General features: G+C 58.9%; 2 protein-coding genes across 2 annotated transcripts in view; one reads left to right on the forward strand and one right to left on the reverse strand.

Moving 5' to 3' along the window:
• Positions 1–505: 505 nt before the first annotated feature.
• On the reverse strand, positions 506–4,032 carry LOC136313201 (polysialoglycoprotein-like). The gene is made up of 8 exons (XM_066243356.1): positions 4,006–4,032; positions 3,378–3,476; positions 3,147–3,275; positions 2,700–3,005; positions 2,087–2,530; positions 1,817–1,984; positions 1,019–1,714; positions 506–547 (listed from the first exon to the last, which is right to left on the reverse strand). Exons 1-8 carry the CDS (start codon positions 4,030–4,032, stop codon positions 506–508), a joined length of 1,911 nt encoding a protein of 636 aa, XP_066099453.1.
• Positions 4,033–4,156: 124 nt separating this feature from the next.
• LOC136313202 (Kruppel-like factor 18) overlaps positions 4,157–14,030 on the forward strand; it is a 16,886-nt gene continuing 7,012 nt past the window's right edge. The window contains exons 1-6 of the mRNA XM_066243357.1: positions 4,157–4,164; positions 4,231–6,763; positions 9,059–9,137; positions 9,243–9,344; positions 9,441–9,614; positions 9,860–10,035. Coding sequence (XP_066099454.1) covers positions 4,157–4,164; positions 4,231–6,763; positions 9,059–9,137; positions 9,243–9,344; positions 9,441–9,614; positions 9,860–10,035 — 3,072 coding nt within the window. The remainder of the gene's footprint in view (positions 4,165–4,230; positions 6,764–9,058; positions 9,138–9,242; positions 9,345–9,440; positions 9,615–9,859; positions 10,036–14,030) is intronic.

Here is a 14,030-nt window from a genome sequence, read left to right on the forward strand (position 1 = left end):
TGAGGTCGGGTGACTGTCCCTGGACAGGGTTACATAAGGGAGACTCCCCCTTTCCCTGGGAGTAGCGGGAGCATCAGACTCTCCCGGGGCACGCGGTGGTCTCCCTACGTTCTAAGGGATTTTGGAAGCTTCCAATCACTAGTCAGCTAATCCCCTTAACCCGGGGCGGGGGGGGGGGAGAACCTCATATACCTTTTTGGTTGGCGGTGCTGAATTCGAATTCTAGCCCAAAGATTTCAGCTCCTTCTGCCTTTGCAAAATGAGAGTTGTCGTTTCCTCCCAGAGAAAGCCTGGCTGTTAGGACAGGACTGGGTGGGAGGCGGGCTTCCCAGCTCTCCTTGTGGTCTGCACAGAACTCTTAAATAATGAACAGCTAATAATCCGCCCCGCACTGAATTACCCCGTGGGCCATTCCCCCCCAACCCCCAGAGTAAAAAACAAATAAAATAAAACCCTTTAACATCAGGAAACACCCCAGGCAGAAAGGCTCTTTACCCATCGTTCATCAGAAGTTCACACCGCGGTTCTGCAGTTCGGAGTATCTATCCTGGCAATCGTGGGACACGCCGTATTAGCAGACAAACGCCCTAAATGGGGAACACGTGCCGGCGTACACGTTAAGTTTCTAATCAAACATCGCAAAACTGCATTAATCAGTATTTCATAGTTCATTACAGTCTGACTAATTTTGAAATCCCTCATGTAAATTGATTAAATGTCTTCTGCAGGCAGATAAATGGGCTTTTGTGTTAAGCAACCTTTCCTGAGAAAACCACCCTTCTCTGGGACTCGGTTCTTAACACACTTGTGACTGGAGGAGGGCTCATGGGCCGTCTCTCGACGACCTAGGATTTTCCTCTTTGCAACCGACCGAAAAGCTGCTGGTGACATCCTCGACGGGCCCAGGTACTTAGTGAGCATCTACTTTGTGCCCGAGAGAGGGTGGTAAAGGGCTGAGACAGATGTGGAAAAAACAGGAGGACTGGTCCGCTCCCAACTGGAGAGATGAGTCACCTACCTGAGCAACTGAGAGCGAAGAATTCTCACACTCACTCGAGACCTGAGTGGAGGAGCTTTGTGTTCTGAAGACGTAAACCAGCTCTGGATGGCTTTTTAAGAAGGCAGGGTGGTTCTTCTCTGGCGGGGTTCTGAGTCCTTTCCAGGTTGACTCGGAGAGGCGGGGAGGTGTGGGGCCAGACTCGGTGCTCCCGGCAGGCCCCGTCTTCACTCTCTGACTCAGGGAGAGGCGGGGAGGTGTGGGGCCAGACTCGGTGCTCCCGGCAGGCCCCGTTTTCACTCTCTGACTCAGGGAGAGGCGGGGAGGTGTGGGGCCAGACTCGGTGCTCCCGGCAGGCCCCGTCTTCACTCTCTGACTCAGGGAGAGGCGGGGAGGTGTGGGGCCAGACTCGGTGCTCCCGGCAGGCCCCGTCTTCACTCTCTGACTCAGGGAGAGGCGGGGAGGCGTGGGGCCAGACTCGGTGCTCCCGGAAGGCCCCGTCTTCACTCTCTGACTCAGGGAGAGGCGGGGAGGTGTGGGGCCAGACTCAGTATTCCCGGCAGGCTCCGTCTTCACTCTCTGACTCAGGGAGAGGCGGGGAGGTGTGGGGCCAGACTCGGTGCTCCCGGCAGGCCCCGTCTTCACTCTCTGACTCAGGGAGAGGCGGGGAGGTGTGGGGCCAGACTCGGTGCTCCCGGCAGGCCCCGTCTTCACTCTCTGACTCGGAGAGGCGGGGAGGTGTGGGGCCAGACTCGGTGCTCCCGGCAGGCCCCGTCTTCACTCTCTGACTCGGAGAGGCGGGGAGGTGTGGGGCCAGACTCGGTGCTCCCGGCAGGCCCCGTCTTCACTCTCTGACTCGGAGAGGCGGGGAGGTGTGGGGCCAGACTCGGTGCTCCCGGCAGGCCCCGTCTTCACTCTCTGACTCAGGGAGAGGCGGGGAGGTGTGGGGCCAGACTCGGTGCTCCCGGCAGGCCCCGTCTTCACTCTCTGACTCGGAGAGGCGGGGAGGTGTGGGGCCAGACTCGGTGCTCCCGGCAGGCCCCGTCTTCACTCTCTGACTCGGAGAGGCGGGGAGGTGTGGGGCCAGACTCGGTGCTCCCGGCAGGCCCCGTCTTCACTCTCTGACTCAGGGAGAGGCGGGGAGGTGTGGGGCCAGACTCGGTGCTCCCGGCAGGCCCCGTCTTCCCTCTCTGACTCGGAGAGGCGGGGAGGTGTGGGGCCAGACTCGGTGCTCCCGGCAGGCCCCGTCTTCACTCTCTGACTCAGGGAGAGGCGGGGAGGTGTGGGGCCAGACTCGGTGCTCCCGGCAGGCTCCGTCTTCACTCTCTGACTCAGGGAGAGGCGGGGAGGCGTGGGGCCAGACTCGGTGCTCCCGGCAGGCCCCGTCTTCACTCTCTGACTCAGGGAGAGGCGGGGAGGTGTGGGGCCAGACTCGGTGCTCCCGGCAGGCCCCGTCTTCACTCTCTGACTCAGGGAGAGGCGGGGAGGTGTGGGGCCAGACTCGGTGCTCCCGGCAGGCCCCGTCTTCACTCTCTGTCTCGGAGAGGCGGGGAGGTGTGGGGCCAGACTCGGTGCTCCCGGCAGGCTCCGTCTTCACTCTCTGACTCGGAGAGGCGGGGAGGTGAGAGGTCAGACTCGGTGCTCCCGGCAGGCTCCGTCTTCACTCTCTGACTCGGAGAGGCGGGGAGGTGAGAGGTCAGACTCGGTGCTCCCGGCAGGCCCCGTCTTCACTCTCTGACTCAGGGAGAGGCGGGGAGGTGTGGGGCCAGACTCGGTGCTCCCGGCAGGCCCCGTCTTCACTCTCTGACTCGGAGAGGCGGGGAGGTGTGGGGCCAGACTCGGTGCTCCCGGCAGGCCCCGTCTTCACTCTCTGACTCAGGGAGAGGCGGGGAGGCGTGGGGCCAGACTCGGTGCTCCCGGCAGGCCCCGTCTTCACTCTCTGACTCAGGGAGAGGCGGGGAGGTGTGGGGCCAGACTCGGTGCTCCCGGCAGGCCCCGTCTTCACTCTCTGACTCGGAGAGGCGGGGAGGCGTGGGGCCAGACTCGGTGCTCCCGGCAGGCCCCGTCTTCACTCTCTGACTCAGGGAGAGGCGGGGAGGTGTGGGGCCAGACTCGGTGCTCCCGGCAGGCCCCGTCTTCACTCTCTGACTCGGAGAGGCGGGGAGGTGTGGGGCCAGACTCGGTGCTCCCGGCAGGCCCCGTCTTCACTCTCTGACTCGGAGAGGCGGGGAGGTGTGGGGCCAGACTCGGTGCTCCCGGCAGGCTCCGTCTTCACTCTCTGACTCGGAGAGGCGGGGAGGTGAGAGGTCAGACTCGGTGCTCCCGGCAGGCACCGTCTTCACTCTCTGACTCGGAGAGGCGGGGAGGTGAGAGGTCAGACTCGGTGCTCCCGGCAGGCCCCGTCTTCACTCTCTGACTCGGAGAGGCGGGGAGGTGTGGGGCCAGACTCGGTGCTCCCGGCAGGCCCCGTCTTCACTCTCTGACTCGGAGAGGCGGGGAGGTGTGGGGCCAGACTCGGTGCTCCTGGCAGGCTCCGTCTTCACTCTCTGACTTGCCCGAGTGCCAGCTTCCTCACAAGGCTGCTTCCCTCCTACCCCCCGCCCCGTGGTTCTGAACTCGCCTCCTCATTGAAGGGGAGTTTTCCTCACCTGCTCCGATTAGCTGCTTCTTAGGAATGCCTCTGATTGGTTCAGTTTATCACTTGGATCAGTCACTGAGGCCTCTCAAAGAATTGTGATTGGCTTCGCTGGGTCACTGTCCCACCTCAGACAACAGGCCCTGGGGGGGGGGTACATGAGTCTGGGTCTTCTGCCACCTCCCTGGGGGTTAATGGGAGCAATGGGAGTCAGGTCTCTACTTGAAGAGGAGGACTTGGTCAGATATCTCTTAGGGGAGCAATCAAGGAAGCCTCCCTCGAGGAGCTGGGCCGCGTGGGGAGCAGGGAGTGTTGAGAAAGGCACAGAGGTGGTCTGAGCACACCCAGGTGGGGAGTGGAGGGGCGCTCTGACCATGGAGGACAGTAGATGTGGGGACATCAGTAGACACAGGTGACAGGACTGTGTGAGATTGTCGGAAACCTTGCTCTTGCATGGCCAGGACATCAGGAAGTAGTGGATATTCCAGAACAGAGGGACGGAACGGTGATCCAGACCAAGCTGGATGGTGAGGTGGGGAGCGAGGTCTAAGGCCGTGTGCTGGCGGCTGGGGCCATGAGCACGGAGTGAGGGGACCAGAGATGGCCACGCGGTGACTGGAGACGGCTACGCGGTGACTGGAGACGACCAGGTGGTGACCGGAGACGGCCACGCGGTGACTGGAGACGACCAGGCGGTGACCGGAGACGACCAGGTGGTGACCGGAGACGGCCACGCGGTGACTGGAGACGACCAGGCGGTGACCGGAGACGACCAGGTGGTGACCGGAGACGGCCACGCGGTGACTGGAGACGACCAGGCGGTGACCGGAGACGACCAGGCGGTGACCGGAGACGACCAGGCGGTGACCGGAGACGACCAGGTGGTGACCGGAGATGACCAGGCGGTGACCGGAGACGGCCACGCGGTGACTGGAGACGACCAGGCGGTGACTGGAGACGACCAGGCGGTGACCGGAGACGACCAGGCGGTGACTGGAGACGACCAGGCGGTGACCGGAGACGACCAGGCGGTGACCGGAGATGACCAGGCGGTGACCGGAGACGACCAGGTGGTGACCGGAGACGGCCACGCGGTGACCGGAGACGACCAGGTGGTGACCGGAGACGACCAGGTGGTGACTGGAGATGACCAGGCGGTGACCGGAGACGGCCACGCGGTGACCGGAGACGACCAGGTGGTGACCGGAGACGACCAGGTGGTGACTGGAGATGACCAGGCGGTGACCGGAGACGGCCACGCGGTGACCGGAGACGACCAGGTGGTGACCGGAGATGACCAGGCGGTGACCGGAGACGACCAGGCGGTGACCGGAGACGACCAGGCGGTGACCGGAGACGACCAGGTGGTGACCGGAGACGACCAGGCGGTGACCGGAGACGACCAGGTGGTGACCGGAGACGACCAGGTGGTGACCGGAGACGACCAGGCGGTGACTGGAGATGACCAGGCGGTGACTGGAGATGACCAGGTGGTGACTGGAGATGACCAGGCGGTGACCGGAGACGACCAGGCGGTGACTGGAGACGACCAGGTGGTGACCGGAGACGACCAGGCGGTGACTGGAGATGACCAGGTGGTGACTGGAGATGACCAGGCGGTGACCGGAGACGACCAGGCGGTGACCGGAGACGGCCACGCGGTGACTGGAGACGACCAGGTGGTGACCGGAGACGGCCACGCGGTGACCGGAGACGACCAGGTGGTGACCGGAGACGACCAGGTGGTGACTGGAGATGACCAGGCGGTGACCGGAGACGGCCACGCGGTGACCGGAGACGGCCAGGTGGTGACCGGAGACGACCAGGCGGTGACCGGAGACGACCAGGTGGTGACCGGAGATGACCAGGTGGTGACTGGAGATGACCAGGCGGTGACCGGAGACGACCAGGCGGTGACCGGAGACGACCAGGTGGTGACCGGAGATGACCAGGTGGTGACTGGAGATGACCAGGTGGTGACCGGAGACGGCCACGCGGTGACCGGAGACGACCAGGTGGTGACCGGAGACGACCAGGTGGTGACTGGAGATGACCAGGCGGTGACCGGAGACGGCCACGCGGTGACCGGAGACGACCAGGCGGTGACCGGAGATGACCAGGCGGTGACTGGAGATGACCAGGCGGTGACCGGAGACGGCCACGCGGTGACCGGAGACGACCAGGTGGTGACCGGAGACGACCAGGTGGTGACTGGAGATGACCAGGCGGTGACCGGAGACGGCCACGCGGTGACCGGAGACGACCAGGTGGTGACTGGAGACGACCAGGTGGTGACCGGAGATGACCAGGTGGTGACCGGAGATGGCCACGCGGTGACTGGAGACGACCAGGTGGTGACCGGAGATGACCAGGCGGTGACTGGAGATGACCAGGCGGTGACCGGAGACGACCAGGTGGTGACCGGAGACGACCAGGTGGTGACCGGAGACGACCAGGCGGTGACTGGAGATGACCAGGCGGTGACCGGAGACGGCCACGCGGTGACCGGAGACGACCAGGTGGTGACCGGAGACGACCAGGCGGTGACTGGAGATGACCAGGCGGTGACCGGAGACGGCCACGCGGTGACCGGAGACGACCAGGTGGTGACCGGAGACGACCAGGTGGTGACCGGAGATGACCAGGTGGTGACCGGAGACGGCCACGCGGTGACCGGAGACGACCAGGTGGTGACCGGAGACGACCAGGCGGTGACCGGAGATGACCACGCGGTGACCGGAGATGACCACGTGGTGACCGGAGATGACCACGCGGTGACCGGAGACGACCAGGCGGTGACCGGAGATGACCACGCGGTGACTGGAGATGACCAGGCGGTGACCGGAGACGACCAGGCGGTGACCGGAGATGGCCACGCGGTGACTGGAGATGACCAGGCGGTGACCGGAGACGACCAGGCGGTGACTGGAGATGGCCACGCGGTGACCGGAGACGACCAGGCGGTGACCGGAGACGACCAGGCGGTGACCGGAGATGGCCACGCGGTGACTGGAGATGACCAGGCGGTGACCGGAGACGACCAGGCGGTGACTGGAGATGGCCACGCGGTGACCGGAGATGACCAGGCGGTGACTGGAGATGGCCACGCGGTGACCGGAGATGACCAGGCGGTGACCGGAGATGGCCACGCGGTGTTAGGACGGGAGAGCTGGTGCACACCCAGGGGCCTCCTCCCAGGGGCAGACACAGAACTGGGAGCGAGAGAAGGAGGGAAGGAGAAAAGGAGAGAAGGAGAGAAGGAGAGAAGGAGAGAAGGAGAGAAGGAGGGAAGGAGAGAAGGAGAGAAGGAGGGAAGGAGAGCAGCTATTAGACTTGAGACCTTTGAACAGTGGGGCGTTTGGGAAGGAGAGCTGTTTGGGGGGGTACAGTAATAAATAGTAACTAAAATGATGGCCCCCACGTACCGAGTATTTTTATGCTCCACGCACTGGTCTAAGCGCTCAGGTGCAGGAACTCCTCTAACGTGGCCAGGCGACGCCATCAGGTGACCAGTGTTGTATCCCCATGTTACAGAAACTGAAGCTGGGCCCTGAGCGGCTGGGTAAGCCCTAGCCATCGCGTGGAGTCTGGCTCCGGCATCTGCTCGGAGTCCGTTCCAGTGGTGGCAGGTCGAGCTTGCGGGGACACTGCCCATCCCGTGAGAGCGTGGCATCGGGGACACTGCCCGTCCCGTGAGAGCGTGGCATCGGGGACACTGCCCGTCCCGTGAGAGCGTGGCATCGGGGACACTGCCCGTCCCGTGAGAGCGTGGCATCGGGGACACTGCCCGTCCCGTGAGAGTGTGGCATCCAGGTCCGTAGGCAGAGGACGGGGGAGGCTGAGGGGCCGTGGGAGGGTGGGTCAAAAGATTGAACGCAACTCGGGACTCAGTGGGATGGAGAGCTAAGAAAAGACTGTAGCTCATCAGTGTCGATTATGTTGCCAAGAGAAGTGTCTTCATTCCAGTGAAAGGTACTGTCCTGGTCTTCCTTTCTGATGAACAACAACTGAAGAGTGATCCCCAGTGTGGACCCTGCCCCTCGGGGAGTGGGCGACACAGGTGGGGACCGACGGAGGCGTGGGAAGACTTTTATTTTCGTGCCTATCAGAAGAAACACAAGACGCACACGGAAACCACAGATTCGCTGGAGCTCACTGGTCAGAATGAGGATGGACCGTTTTTGTTAGGCAACTTGTTCGGAAAGTAAATTCTAGAACAGATGGTATGGAGATACGGCAAAGATTGCCGAGGCAGAGTGAGAAGGGTGGTTCTGTGAAACACTGGGTCAAGCTCCGATTTCCGTGTCTCGGCCCCGGAGAGCGGGTCCCACCACCAGACCTCACGCCATCACCTCACATGCACTGTCTTCCCTGTGGCTGCCATAGCGGGCTCTCACAGTTCCCAACCCCGCCCGAGCGCCCCAGGCCCGCTGGTCTTTCCCTCCTGGTTCATCTCCTCGTATCAGACAGAGTGTCTTCAGTCACGTGCTCGAGGGAGGCACAGGCCGGGGCCCACGGGGCCGAGCTGCTGATGTCGGCAAACCGATTCTTAAACGGGCTGATCTTGTTCCTGAGTGTTGACTCCTTTTGGTGAAAATTACTGAAGTTTGGATGAATTTTTTTTCCCTCTGCTGGCTGATCTCTCCAGCATGAGACCCCCGTCCCTGTGGGGCTGGAGGCCGCAGCCTGAAGTGATTTTTGTCTCCCTCACCTGGGTGACGGGTGTGGTGGCTACAGGCTGGACCAGCCGTCTCTGCAGGGGTGTGTGGGACCCGTCGGCTTCCTTCAGACACACCATGGGGCTCCTGGAGCTGAGGTCTGCCCACAGAATGGCCTCTGACTGGTTTTTATTTTATTTTGATTCCTCTTTTAGATTTCATTCCACTCTACTCGACACGGAGAACAGAGTGTCCCAAGTTTACTTCTTTTTTTTCTTCTTCTTCTTTTCCTTCAACTTTTTGGTCTGATCTCTTCATCGCCAAGTTCTCAGTCTACAGAAAAATTGACCTAATCCTCCATGTGTCATTAATAAATTCGTGACTTAAGCTTTGTTCCCGGGTGTTACAGTGAGTGGGACACTTGAAACCATGTCAATGCAATAAATTAAAAAAAAAAAAAAAGGTTTTGTCCTCAAGGATGTTACGATGGAGAAACCACAGATGTGCGGGTCAGCCCCCGCATCCTCCGGTCTGGAGGACACTACGTGTATCTGAATGATTAGCTCACCGTCGTTATCTGATGGAGGGACAAGATGCGAAGGGGAGGTTCTTGTTTTGAGCGATGTTGTGAGTTTGTTTGCCCGGACCCCCCCCCCCCCACCCCCAGCAAGCAGTGAGCAGGCCCGTGGGGTGCAAGCATCCACATCTGAAACATCAGTAACCCTCCCCCGTGGCGTGTCTGGCCTTTCCCTCCCCCTGCCATCGAAGGGAGGCTCTCGGGCCGCGCCGCGGTGCCAGGAGGGTCTTCTGGGGGAGAGGGCAACTCAGCAGAAGAAATGCGCTCAGGGTGGGTTTCACGGCTGATCAATGGCCCCAGACCCACCTGCCCTCGCTCTCACTTGGCTCGGACGCTTGGTGTCAGCCTCCCAGCTGGGGTGTCTGGTGGGCTCAGTTCACGAAGGAGACTGCACCCAGTGTGTGGGGAGCGACGAGGAGCCTGGGGCAGCGGTGAGGACTGGGGGGCTGTCCGAGCACTGGTCTCAGAGCCCAGACGGTGCGGCGTTCACGGGGAGGGCAGAGTGCCCCACCCTCCCTGTTTTAGCCCGGCCGTCTGCACCCAGAGCCCTTCTGCCTGTTCTCTGAGTCTCAGGGACACAGCTCTCCAGCGCCAGCTCCTTGCCCACCCTGATGGCCCAGCCCACAGGGGTCTGCCGTTTCCAGCATCGTCTCCTGGTCTCACTCCGGATCGATCCCTCCCTTTGTGTCTGGTTCTGCTCCTCACTCTTCTCAAATGCTGACCAGATCGCCGACTGCTTCTCTGGCGGTGAGTGGCCGCAGACTCGGGTCGGGCAGGGAGTCCAGGGCGGGGCACTGGGGAGGACACTGGACAGTGGGGTCCGTGGTTGCCGAGTGTTTAGGTCGGACCAGTGATTTCATTTAAAAGTAAAAAAAACATCGATCGGTGGTTAAATCTCCTGGGGTTGGCCACCAATCCAAGAACAGTTTTAAGCATGAATTTTCCAACCAGCCTGTTGGTGGCCAGCCCAGCCCTCTGGCTCGTCCCTGCAGCGGGCCCTCCGGGGAGACGGCTGGCATTGCCCTGCTGGTGGCAGGTGCTCCCCTCCCCCACAGCCCCCGGGGTGAGAGACCTCCGGGCTGGGGAGCAGCTGTGCGGTCTCCCTCCCCCTCTCCCACACCCTGCGGCCAAGGCGGGTGGGGCCACCCCGGCTTTCCTCGCAGCCTCAGTGAGAGGCCAAGAAAACAACCATAAAGCGTTCCATTCCACTCCGCGACGATGGCCAGAAGAGCTAAGAGCTTCTTAAAGCCGATTCCTTCCGAGCCATTTGGGCCCTTTCTATAAATAAGGCTTCCGACAATTTCAGAAAAGCATATTTATTTGTCTGGTAGATCATGAGGGCTCCTTCACTACCGCCAGCCCCGTGGAGTGATCTTCAAGCCCGTGAAGTTCCTTTCACCTAGTCAGGCCTCTTCCTGGGCAGCAGAACCGGAGTTGAACCCCTTGGCCGGGCCGGCGCCTGGCGCGCGGCAGCCCTCCACGGTGGGCCTGGCTCGATCCGAGCCATTAGCACAGGCGGCAGCAGATGCCAAGGGGAAATTATTAATAAGCAGTGGCGGAATGACTCCAAGCCAGCAAAAGCATTTCCATAGTGGCTACTGGCTAAAGGGAAGGGTTGGGGAGGAGAGAGAAAGAAATTGTGTTTTTCTCAAAACAGCAGGGGGAAAAAAAAGAAAAAAGAAAGGAAAAGAAAGAAGAACAATGAGGTGAAGACAGGTGATCACAAAGGAGACAGTTTTCTCCCTGTGTGTGTTTCCCTGCCTTGAATTCTGGCCCAAGTAGCACCTGCTCTGCTTGGGTTTAAACCGTGAGGAAGAAGGTTTTCTCAGCCTCCGCTTGGTTGAGTCTTTGTGGCTGGAAATGTCTTTGTTGTCTGGGCCTGGCCGGTGCATTGTCGGAGGCTCTATGGCGTCTCCGGCCTCCACCCACTGGACGCCAGTTCTAGCCCCTCTCCTGCTGTGCCAACCAAGACGTCTGCAGACACGGACATGAGATTTCTGTCTGTCTGGTACCTTTACCGACCAGCCCAGGGAGGGCGGTGAAAAACCTGAGTGAGAGGTAATCATAGGCTCGATTGCAATCCCCGTCTTAATCTGCTGTGTACAACCTAGAGCTTTATGTCTCTTTGTTTACATATCATTCTACCCACTCAGGAGCTGGGCATCCCTTGAAAGCGGCCTTGCAAGGACTTCCCCCTGTGAGGGGACTCTCTGGACGACAGAATCTCAAGGACAGCACATGTATGTCCTTCCTCTTCACTCTTCATCTCGCTGTTAGACGAGTTCTACCTCTGACACGACCTCTTTCTTTCCCCTCTCTCCCTCCCTCCCTCCCCTCCTTCCTTCCTTCCTTCTTTCCTCCCTCCCTCCCTCCCTCCCTCCCTCCCTCCCTTCCTTCCTCTCTTTCTCTTTCTTTCTTTCTTTCTTTCTTTCTTTCTTTCTTTCTTTCTCTCTCTCTTTCCCTCCCTCCCTCCCTCCCTCCCTCCCTCCCTCCCTCCCTCCCTCCCTCCCTTCCTTCCTTCCCTCCTTCCTTCCTTCCTTCTTTCCTCCCTCCCTCCCTCCCTTCCTTCCTCTCTTTCTCTCTCTCTCTTTCTTTCTTTCTTTCTTTCTTTCTCTCTCTCTCTCTTTCCCTCCCTTCCTCCCTCCCTCCCTCCCTCCCTCCCTCCCTCCCTCCTTCCCTCCCTCCCTCCCTCCTCTCTTCCCCCCTTCCCCTCTTTCTTTTTTTTCTTTTCTTAATTATCCAAACACCATGTGTGAGGCTTCATGGGGACAGTTATTTTCTTGGCAAACTTGATCTTTACAAAATTCTGTCGTGTGGGAGTCCAGGGAGACGGCACTTGGAATCATCAGGGAAAGGCGGGGGGTGGGGGTGGGGGGGCGTAGTGTCCCCGATGGTTTGTGCCACTAAACAGGGCACAGTGTAATGAAGGGACCTTGTGCGGCCTGGGCTCAGGCAGGTAGTGGTCAGAGGGGCTCGCCAACCTGCAAAACTGTCCCCGGTGGTAGGTCGTCACAGTTCCTGGGCCCCACATGAGCAGGCAGGCTGGGGACAGTCTTCATGTCCCAGGCGACAGGGAACACACGTGTGATTTCAGACACTCGGGGGAAAATAAACTGTATGTTCCAGGATTTGGACAGATTAAAAACATTAAAAAAAAAATGTTCTGCCTCAGCTTGCATTGTGTTTGTACTTCATTGTGGGTGATTTCTCCTTCGACGCACTAACGGGAATGTATTTTTTCTTGGTGTTGCTATTACCTCTCCTGCTACTTTCCAGGTCACTAATTTTTCTGCTTAGAGTTCATTCTGTTTAGACCGATATGCTGTCTCTTTTAATGAGGTTATTTCTGGGTTATTAGCCTTCCTGTTCTATGATACCTTATGCGGGGCCCTAATTGATGTAAATCAAACACAGCTTGCAGAGAAAAATCAAAGTCATTCTTCAGATGTTTGGTGGATCTTGGGGCATCTCAGGATTTCAGCTTCAACACCACTTTTCAACAGGAGGTTACGTGCAGCAAATAACACAAATAAATCCCTTCTGATTCGTAAACTAGCAGGTTCAAAGGAGTGGAAATTGAAGGAGGGCATTGGCATTTTGGTTTGCTGAATAAGCGTTAGACAGAAATTAGACTGAAAAGTATGGAGTGGGAGGGGTTTAATTGTGTAGCTCGATAACCTCTCCGAATATTCTTATTAAGTCATTCTCACATAAGCCATTAAGCTTTAGGTTAATTTTTTTTACAGATATTTTCCGGCTGTACTTAACAAAGAGGGATAAAACGAAGCAAGAAATAATTTTCTCTGGAACTCTCCGAGGTCTCGTGGCGCCCATGGCCCCACCCAGGAGGGGTTTTTCTGTGACCTCTGGGTTGTCACAGGGGCTGTGGTCATGGTCACGTTAGCAGGAGGAGGTTTCTTCATTCTCGTTTTGCTCCTGGACATGAGCTCTATCATGGAAGATTCTGACGAGCAGGCATATTATTTTTATCTTCAAAAGGAAAGAAAAATATGGTTGGCTCTCTCTCTCTCTTTTTTTTTTTTTTCCTTAAGGTCTTGTTCATTCATTATGTTCCCTACCTGTCTCAGAGAGAAATTGTTCCACGCCTGGAAAGGTGTGGCCGGCAGGGAGCTATGCAGAGAGAGAGCGCTTGGGAGAAGGCGTCTCTGGAGCTTGGGGACCCTTGGTGGCCGCAGGGTTGGAGAGAAAATGGGGAAAGCGGGGTGTGGGAGTAACACTGGGGGGGGGGAACACCCACTGTGGGTGGTCTTGGTACAGCGGGAGGGTGTAGGCGTTTTGGGATCAGAGAACCTCAGTTAAATGCCAAACCTGTCCCGTAATAACTATGTGACTCAAGGAAGGGCCTTACCTGGTTATTAAAGCACCAGACACTCCAGCGTGAACCAACCTGCTCTACCTCTCCAGACCCTCCAACACCCTCTGGAGCTGACCCGGCCTCCAAGCTCCTGAGATGTGCCATCGTGGCCCCTGGTTTGGCCAGGTGGTACTATCTCCTGTGCAGGTTTGTTCAGAGGAGCCCATGAATGTGAACGACAGCAACGTGTATGCTGCCAGACGCAGTATGGAAAGTTTGCTGCGGGGTCCAGGAGGGTGTTGCCCCAGCATGTCCTGCCCCAGCCTGAGGGCTGTGGAGGCAGGCTCCCCAGGGTGGAGGCAGGCTCCCTGGGCACCATGGGTCCCACTTGGGTCAGAGCTGTGGTGAGTCCTTTCCGCAGCCCTGGACTGCGTCTTATCTCTGCACGTGAGGGTGGGGAGGCCAACACAAAGGGCAGGCAGGTGTCTGTCCTCAGAATGGCGATCTTCACTCAGAAGGGCCCCCATTAGCAGACTGTTTCCACATCTCGCTGTGAACCGCCCTTGCCCGCGGAGTCCAGGAGTCCTGCCTGTGGGAGGTGAAAGACCGACCCTTCCTGCACTGGACAATGTGCAGTCAGCATGCCCTGTGTGTAGTCGGGGTGTCCTGTCCGAGGCACGAGCTGAGCCAGGTCTTCCTACGCCACCGCCTTAGGCCAGAATGGTCTAACTACTCCCGAAAACAGCAGTTTCTTATTAAACTACACATGAAATGGCCGTACAAAGATTACACTCTTGGACATTTATCCCAGAGACATGAAAACTATGTTGATGCACACCTATGTGTGA

The sequence above is a fragment of the Saccopteryx bilineata genome, chromosome 9, assembly GCF_036850765.1.
Source record: "Saccopteryx bilineata isolate mSacBil1 chromosome 9, mSacBil1_pri_phased_curated, whole genome shotgun sequence".
Classification (NCBI taxonomy): domain Eukaryota; kingdom Metazoa; phylum Chordata; class Mammalia; order Chiroptera; family Emballonuridae; genus Saccopteryx; species Saccopteryx bilineata.

What these genes read in the sequence shown, in the direction of transcription:
- LOC136313201 (XM_066243356.1), bottom strand. Translation starts at nt 4,032, where the DNA reads ATGTCCCCACATCTACTGTCCTCCATG. An exon ending in CACATCTACTGTCCTCCATG is followed by an intron (nt 3,477 to 4,005) that starts GTCAGAGCGCCC and finishes TCTCCGAGTCAG; the next exon opens with AGAGTGAAGACGGGGCCTGC. An exon ending in GGGCCTGCCGGGAGCACCGA is followed by an intron (nt 3,276 to 3,377) that starts GTCTGACCTCTC and finishes TCTCCGAGTCAG; the next exon opens with AGAGTGAAGACGGAGCCTGC.